At 42.1% G+C, this 9174-nt stretch overlaps 1 protein-coding gene across 1 annotated transcript; it reads right to left on the bottom strand.

Moving 5' to 3' along the window:
* Positions 1-566: 566 nt before the first annotated feature.
* Positions 567-5184, bottom strand: LOC123043081 (probable WRKY transcription factor 75). The gene is made up of 2 exons (XM_044465426.1): positions 4753-5184; positions 567-1051 (listed from the first exon to the last, which is right to left on the bottom strand). The coding sequence occupies exons 1-2, from the start codon at positions 5148-5150 to the stop codon at positions 832-834; spliced, it is 618 nt and encodes a 205-aa protein (XP_044321361.1). The 5' UTR covers positions 5151-5184; the 3' UTR covers positions 567-831.
* Between the last annotated feature and the right edge of the window lie 3990 nt (positions 5185-9174).

Raw genomic sequence — 9174 nt, 5'->3', positions numbered from 1 at the left:
GTTTCCTGGAACCCTTACTTGCTTCTCCCCGTGTACTAGTCAATAGAATACATCCGGTGACAAAGACGGTTGAGGCTAGCTTTGAAAACATCCCTGGCCAACCACCACACCCAATCTAGACACCCCTCTCGCAGGCGTTTAGCCTGCCCCTCCCTTGACCCCGTGTATTTGACTACCAACTTCGTATAATCTATTTCCGTTACCACACTATATTAAGCCCCTGTTACAATTGTTCAACTTCAATATCAAACCCTTCGCTTATACCAAGCCCAAGTTTGCTCTATACTCACATTATAGACCAAGTACAATTATTGCGTTTTTGTGTTTTGGTCACGAAAAAGGGGTCCTCATGTGGTCATATCTCATATGTGCATGGACATATTCTGATAGAGATTGTTTCACATATGTATTTCATCATTTTCGATCGGAATAATACAACCAAACAAGTACAACTTAAACAGGTCATACTGATGTGAAAAATTGAAAACAAACACATGCATAAATGCATCGTGGATATGATATGGATGATTTTATACTAGATCTGAAATGGATGATGAGGAGCTGTACAACACTAGTGCACACATACCCCCGAGGTGCTAATACTTTATGTTTTTGTACTGATCGATTAGTCCATAATATATAGTTCATCTACAATTAAAAAAAACATCAACAAAGGAATGAAAAAAAAACTCGCATGAGTAACCTGCATCTATCTAGCTATGGCATCACGCTTTATTACTCTTTTACGTTTTCACATGTCTAGGGTTAATGTACAAATCAAGATAATCTCTGCGAGCGTGCATAGGCATTGTTTAGCCTTGCATGTGATGTTCATTGAAACATGTGTTGGTTGCCAAAGGTTTGGGAGACGTTGTTGATGCCTGAGTAGACCTGCATCTGGGTGAGTATGTGCTCGAAGTTGTCATTGGACTTCTCGATTGGGTGCGTGTGGGTGCCTTCGTATGTCGTTACCACCACACCTTCGTCCCGTGATAGCCGTTGCACCTGCTTCTTCACGTTGCATCCTTGGTGCGTGCACCGGTAGTAGCTCCTGCATGTAACAAACAAGTCAGTACTTTTTTAAAGGCTATTGTGCTACATGGATCATAAGACCAGCAGCAAAGCCTTTTAGCAATAAGTGAGGGGGGGGGGGGGCTAGACTTGGAGTAGGGAGCACAAGAATGGCAGTAGAAAATTTCTATGGAAAGCTCTATGTACACCATTCATGCAGGAATCCAACCAATTTCTTATATGTATCTATGTAGGATCTTGTGCTCCTTTTCTTCCATTGTTATTCATTTTTACAATCCAAGGAGGTTCACTAAAGTCATCCAAGCATTATCAATTGGTATATGTTTTTAGATGTATGACTAGTAACAAAATGATTCATCATTCATTGCTTTAATCTCTTGCAATTCAATTGACATTAATATATTTCCTATGTTGGGATGGTTCATAATAAGATTACCGTGATGTGCCATATCAACAATTTTTTAAGATCTAATTGTTCTGGAAAAAAAGCCTATAACACAATGGTAAATCGTTGTTCTTAAGGATTGAAGTCTAATAAATATTTGGTATTTGTCATTTTATCTCATTTTTTGGTCCGCCTTAAATATTTGTTACTTGAAGTATTATATTATTTTTGAAAGTGTATAAATTTAATTAAGACATGCATCAACATACACATAAGTCGTCTATTTCTTGCGCCGATGTTAGATGAGACTATCTATCTATCTATCTATCTATCTATTATGTAATTATTAAAAGAAGAGGCAATTAAGCCACCATTTTCGTCCAAATAAGCTAAATAGTCCTTCCATCATATGTGGTAATGGCTTTGATTTAAATTCAATTAACAATTAGACATACATATCAATATCTCATATAAAGGTTGTTATATCAGAGCAATCACAAATCAACGCATTGTGTATGACAATGGTAGAACATGGATAACGCCACCTCTAACATCAGCAAGAATTTTAATTGACAATGACTTGGGCATTAATTGGACAATGGTTTACATACGAATCAGACTATGTTGTGCATGCCTTATTTCTAATCAACTAAACAATATGACCTCTTCTACTATACTATGATTTATTTTAGCAAGTATATAAGTTAGTCACTGATAGATATTTATTGTGCTATTCTCTCAGTTCATGCAAAACAATAGGTAAAGATATACGATGACTATTAGTATTAGGGTTACAAATAGCTAAATTTAAGAATGAACTTCTTGACAGAAGAGCTATATTCTACTCTTCTGTCAGTAGGTAACGATATAAACAGTAGGTAAAGATATAGAACTCTTTTCACGTACATAGTTTGATCAGAAATAAAACATATCCAAATTTGATATTCGTACTCCATTATTATGGTGACATATAGCTAAACACATTTAATTGTTTACTCTGAGTGATTGGGTGTATATGCACAATTTTTGAAAAACGATTTGATCTCCATTTGGTATCATGTAGTTTGCAATGATAGAAGACCAACACCAAACACAACTTGTCTTAGATATCTCAATATGCATGGATTAGTCTGATCAGAAATAAAATATAGCCAATTGATTTTTGTACTCCATTATTATGGTCAAAAATGGGTAAACCAATAATTTGTTACCATGAACAAATGGATTTATATGTACAGTCAAACTAAATTGAAATGTGGAACAAAAAAGCTATTTTATTTACATTTGGTATCATGTAGTTTGCAGTGACAGAGGACCAACAAGAAACTCATCATGTTTTAGATGGGTCAATATGTATGGATTAGTTAAAAGGGTCAACCTGCATGGATTTAACTAAGGTATATATGCTTGAATTGCATGTCATTTGCAAAGTTCACAACAGTTGTAACCGACAATAAAATAGTACATTTTGAGAATTAAATAGGATATAAGCTTGTACTAGACCTGGAAGCTAAATATTGTTGTTCTGCAACAATAAAGTTTGGAAGTCAGTTATGTAGTAAAGTTGTCTTGGTTATGTTGAAAAATATTAGTCACATACTACGAAGCAAAGGGAAGCAATATGTTATGGAAAGTTTCCACAAATATATAACTGCTAATTATACTCAAACAAATTAATTTCCATTCAATATCATGGAGTATGTAGTGATCGAGGATTAACATCAAGCAGTTACACACCAAGCAACACACATCCGATGTATCGACATTCTTGGATTTGTTAAATGTATAAACCTTAGTGGATTCGATTATATGGAAACAACATTTTACTCCAGTATAAAAGAGTCAAGCTTGGTAATTCTTGAATTGTCAGTCACTTTCAAAGTTCATGGCAATTGGGGGTGAGACTAAAAGAGTAGATTTTGAAGAACCCAGTAGTGTATGCTTATACGAGGACCACGTGCAAGACATGGAAAGAGTCAGGTCGTTTTGAATGTGTGATATATATGCAAGTGGCATATCATACGAATGAAGCTAAATGTAAAGATTGAAATGAACAAATCATGTTGAGTATATGATAGTTTTTTTTTGGTTATGCTATAAATGTGAGCCGGGAAGCTGCGTGAAATGAAATTTCCTATTACATATATAAATTCCCAGTCAATATAAACCGATAATTACATTCATTGCTAGGAAACCTATAGGAAAGGCCATCAAATATACTAATTATGAATAGAGGTTGAAGTACATGCGCGTCTTTGCCGAGATGATGACACTGAAGATCTAGCAGTAACCATGTGACTTATTCTCTCTTCCTTATTGATAACTACGTTGACATAGATGGGCAAGTGAAATAACTAAAACAGTAACGTCCATCATCAGAGAAAAGAAAATATAACAAGAGGGACTGAGAGAGTATTGATAAAAAAATGTTGCAAGCAACAAATCATGTAAAGTATGCTTAAAATGTAAGCCAAATGCATTGTTATTAGCATTAGCATCTAAAAATATCAACAATATATCACATCGTCATATATTTTGGTTGAGAGGAATCCTGGTGGCTGCACTTTTCTAACACCAGCGATTAACGTATATAAGGCTTTTATATAAAAATAGAATAATTTTATTCTTCACAGATATTTTTTCCATATCACCATCATTTACAGTTTCATGTATGAGATCTAGCTAGCATGTATGAAATCTAGCTAGCCGCGTAAATGCACGGGTCAGTCTGCTAGTTGCCTAGCTAGTAAATAATATAAGCATAACCCAGGCCCCTAGAGAGGAAAAGGCCAGACAGCGTCTGTAGTCGGTAATCCCAAAAAGACTGTCTTTTGTGCTCCAGGTGGCATGCTAATATGGTGACTTAGTTAGGATAATCTATAGACATAAGGAGTAGATAATGTGCAGCGTTCAATCCACCTCTAACTGATGGTTCAAATTATTCCTAGTCAAATTCGATCGCCATCAGCTCTCTATTTATTGGCGATGCCCATCAAAATCACGTGGAACTTAGCTAGCTTTTTCATACGCCTAGACTAGATGATGAGGATGAGACATGTCGTTATCACATGTAGGCAACCACTACCAGAGCTTGGAAGATTCACTGGGACTCCAATAGCTCTCACCTACTTTCTGCTTCATGCCCATCAAAAACATGAAATGAAATTGCACGCCAAACAAATGGAAAAAGGAACCCAAAAGGAGAAACAATCAATGGTTAGAAGTCCCAAACAACATCTAGAAGTATACCAAACATCAAAACAATTTGATCATCGATCAGTCAGGATCAGCAAGTCAAGGTGTCACATGAGAAATTAGGGCACGGATTTACAGACCTGGGGAAGTTGTTGTTCTTGACGGCCTTCTGCCCGTACTTCCTCCACCGGTAGCCGTCGTCGAGGATGTCGACCTGGCTGCGCGTCTGGAACGCGAACCGCGGCCGCCGCTCCCTCTTCTCGCCTTTCTTCTTCCCGACGACAACGTCCGCCTCCCCGCCACCGCCCTGTGAACTACTTCCTGCACCATCATCGCCACCATCCTTTGATTCAGAGGGCTCCTCCTGCTTGGACCCCAGGAAGAGGCCTTGATTCAAGCCGCCGCCGCCGGTGTTATTGCCAGCTGCTTGACCATGGTGATGGAGATGGTCATGGCTGCTCGCTCCTGCCACGAAGTGGTATGGATTGGAGGTGGAAGATGAGGGCTGCGTCCCAAAGAAAATGGGGTAATTCTCCATTGCCGTGCTATGTTGAGCTCGAGCTAGAGGTAGAGAGAGGGGAAGTAGCTGAAAAGAGTTTTACAAGTTACACCCAGGGTTATATACTAGGCTAGGATAATCGTGCCTCACTTTGACCCGTAGTCTGCTGAAGGCGGCTTCCTCCGCCTCACATGTACTCCCTCCGTTCCTAAATATTTGTCTTTCTAGACATTTCAAATGACTACTACATACAGATGTATGTAGACATATTTCAAAGTGTAGATTCACTCATTTTGCTCCGTATTTAGTCGCTTGTTGAAATGCCTAGAAGGACAAGTATTTAGGAACGGAGGGAGTACCACGGATCACATGCATGCGTCATGAGAGAGAGAGGGAGGGAGAGAGAGAGAGAGAGAGAGAGAGAGAGAGAGAGGATTCCAAGGGGGGGTAGGGGTTGTCTTAGAGGACACGCAGATGGATGCCAAGGGGGGTTGGACAAGGCCGGAACGGTAAAAAGACTGTTTGCATGGTGGGATGGGATCGATAGCGAATGCGCACGAGTGGCATATCCTGGATTTGACCATTCCCGTGATATTGTTGAAGCGCCCGACGAGAGACGAACCTTCCTCCTTCTAATAGCGTTGCAGATTGGTCGTCAAGCTAAGGTCATTGTGTGTTGAAATGTACTCCATGCACCAACTCGTGAAAAGGAATAAAGACAGAAAATATAGGCGCCCTGCAGTGGGTGTGGGGGCAGCTGAAAAATTCAAAGGGCCTAGAAGCTCCAAAATAGTATTGAACCACGTGCGCTGCGTGATGCGCTCTAATTTCTAGGATTTTTCACTGTGGGGTCAGCTTGATTAGTTAGCTTAATCACGCATCTGATAAAAAAAGTCATGTTCTAACTTTTGGAAGCATTTTTTTTTTGTATACAGAACATAACAACCACTCTTAATATTTATGTAGCAACTAGTTGCCCTAGCTTGATAATTAAATTGGAGAATAAGCTTGTTTTTTTTTTTGAACTTTAATACTCCCCCAATCCATAGCAGTACTTGTCGATGGTTTAGTACAATTAAAGTTGATTGGAGGGAATAGCTAGGTTATAGCAACACCATGCTTGACTGACAAGGCAAGGCACTATCTACTATATTAAACTAGATGTTACCCTTCAGGATTTGTTGCAATATATTCTAATTATATTTGATTGGATGGATTATAGATATTTTGATCAATAATATGTGAACTAAAATTGAAAATACATATGCTTTACCATGTTTAGGCGGGCTTCTTGCCATACATGTTTGCATGTTGATGTGACATGTGTGCTGTTGAGATAAATAGCTTAGCGGGATCACCTACTTAGTTATGTAGGATTACTAAAACAAGAGCCAAACGAGGCACCACTTTCTTCCACGCAGACTGAATAACTTGCACAAATAATTATATGGCGGATCATAATTATAATTGACGAGATTTAGAAGTGAAAATAAAAACACATTGTTTGCATCATAGAGTTGAAGTCTAGCCCCGCAAATGCAGGGGGTCACCTTCTCAGCCAGCATCTTTTGTGTTCTCATGGGCGTTGAATAGTTACTTCAAAACAACACAAGATTAACATCATTCAACTATTATTGAAATATGATTATAGGGGTAATTCTTTCTACCAGGAATATTGTAATTGCTAGGGAAAAATGTGCATGTTAACGCATCAACTGGGATATATATATAAAATGGCAAATTTGTCTGCCAGCTAACATATTAATTATGTTTTATGGTAAAAAATGTGGCGAGAACCACGGCTAGGCACTGTGTCTCCTGAGGATTATGATATGGCTTCAAACCACAAAATTACCCCAATGAGCAACTTTTCTGACAGATTTTCTGCCCCTAACCAAGTGCCATGTTGTAGTGAGTATTTACCAATAATGAAAAATTTATCAGTTGCCATGCATGATACATCACAATTTTCAAGAAAAATAATAATACTTTGATGTTATTTCCATCTCAGATAGCCAGTTCAAGAAATAGGAGTCGTGCATATATTTGTTGTGCAACTAACTACTTTTATGTATCTCGGAAAATGATACTAAAATGATATATCTTTCTTGTGCAACTAACTATTTTTTATCTCAGAAAATGATAATATATATTCTACTCTATATGGTCATTGAAAGCTTTATCTTTTGAATTTGAAGATTACTTTCCAAGAAAAACACACACTAATACATGTCTAAATAAACAGGAAATAAACGGTGCACAATCTCCCTTTGTGGTGCCGATATATTTCAACTTCTGTTATGGGCTCCAATTTACCGCCCCCTCCCCCCCTCCCCCTCGAAGGAATCAAAACAATATTTGATTATCCATGAAGTATGGTGATTTCACTTTTTTGAGAAGGAAGGAATCAAAATAAGATTACTTCCTCGCGACTCCATCACCCCCCCTCCCCGGCGGCGACCCCTGGTCGGTCCAGCGCGGCTGCGGTGCGCCCAGGCCATGTTGAGCCCGGATCCGGCCCCTGTCGGGCTCGCCGTGACTCCCCCGGCCGTCGAGGACGCCACCTCCGCCCCTCCCCCTCCCGCGCGACCCGGGTCCCTTCCCCGGCGCTTCCCCGGCATCTTCTCCAGCTGCTGCCTTTGCTTGCTGGTCTGGCGGTGGTTTCGGCGTTCCTGCCTTGGGCGCCTTCCCCTGCGGTCTTCCTCACCACCTGCGGCGGCACGGCCCAGCCACTGTTGGTGCTGCTGCCGGCCATGGGTGGGGTGTCGGACCTGCGGCTGGATGCAGAGGAGTTCGCGGCATGCGGCCTTCCTTATGCAGGCGGCCCCCCTCGTATCCGGCGGCACCTCCTCCCCCAGGACTCGGTGACGACTTCTGGATGGAGACGGCGATGCTTCTAGGGATGTGGCAGACACATGCCCCTCACGGTAGGTCCTTGCTGGAGCTGTTCCAGCCCCGGCGGTCTCGGGTCCGCGTCTCTCCGGTGTCCCCCACCGTCGGTGCCTTTGTCGGGAGGCTCCGGCCTTGGCAGCTAGGTAGCTGCGTCCCTTCTGGCTCACCTGGTTCGCCCATGTTCCGACGGCAAGGCCACGCCAGTTTTGGATCTGCGTCCCTCTAGTCCTTGCTTGGCCAGATCCAAAGCTCCTGGGTTCGGAGGCGGTGCCACCCTCCGACGGCAGGTTCAGCCCTACCAACCCGCTTCGTACACGGTGGTTCCAGCTAACATTGGCTTCCTCATCTTCGATCCCCAATTCGGCGGCTATGGGATAGCTCAGCTTCAGGCCAGGGAGAAATCCCTGCTCAGCTTGCCGGTGCTGGCAACGGCGGCACCTGCGGGTGTCGTTTCCTTCTTGGAGGCGTTGTCAAGGCCTTCAGCTGCGCCCCCCTTCGAGCTCAGGGGAAACCCTCGGTTTGGTTCCTCCGGACCGGATGGCGACGACGTCTCGACTTCGTTTTCCTTCTTGAAGGCGTTATCTTGCTCGCTCGCGGTGTCCGTCGTATTGGCTCGAGTGATGTTGGAGTTATGCCTGGTTCGGCTTGGACACTCTTGGTTTTGGGTTTGGTAGGTTTAGCTGTGTTGTATCCTCCATTCGGGCCGAGCATCCCTTCTCTGCTCCGGGAACCATGTTCACGCCTGTCTGCGTTTGTGTCATGTGTTGTATCCCTCGATGTTCTCATTCTACTCCTTTTATCAATGGAAAGATACGCAAGCTTTGCGTATTCGAGAAAAAAAGGATTGTGTGTGCAGTCCAAGTCGTGCCGTGTGCCGCGTTGCCCTCTTCTAAGTACTACTACTGCTGCTGGCTAAGCTAAGCAGTACACAAGTTAACCTAACATCATGCGTCAGCGATGCCTCAGGTCGTGCTTTGACCAACCTGGATGCATGCATGCTGGTAGTTGCAACAGGTGGGCTCACATGCACCAGGCATTGCAAGCCAGAAAGCTCCCCGAAATTTCTTTATTTCTGTGGACTTGCTATTTCTCAGTTGCCCAAGAATTCTGCTCGCGCGCGCCAGTCGATTCCGCGTGGAGGAGCAGCACATAGCTAGCCCCAGATTGAGAT

The sequence above is a fragment of the Triticum aestivum genome, chromosome 2B (genome assembly GCF_018294505.1).
Source record: "Triticum aestivum cultivar Chinese Spring chromosome 2B, IWGSC CS RefSeq v2.1, whole genome shotgun sequence".
Lineage (NCBI taxonomy): Eukaryota > Viridiplantae > Streptophyta > Magnoliopsida > Poales > Poaceae > Triticum > Triticum aestivum.
Note: the sequence above shows the minus strand (reverse complement) of the source record. Positions and strands in the feature narration are given on the sequence as shown.

Coding starts and splice junctions, on each gene's coding strand:
- LOC123043081 (XM_044465426.1), bottom strand. CDS start 5,150: ATGGAGAATTACCCCATTTTCTTTGGGACGCAGCCCTCATCTTCCACC. Junction 1,052..4,752: donor AAGAACAACAACTTCCCCAG/GTCTGTAAATCC, acceptor TGTTACATGCAG/GAGCTACTACCGGTGCACGC.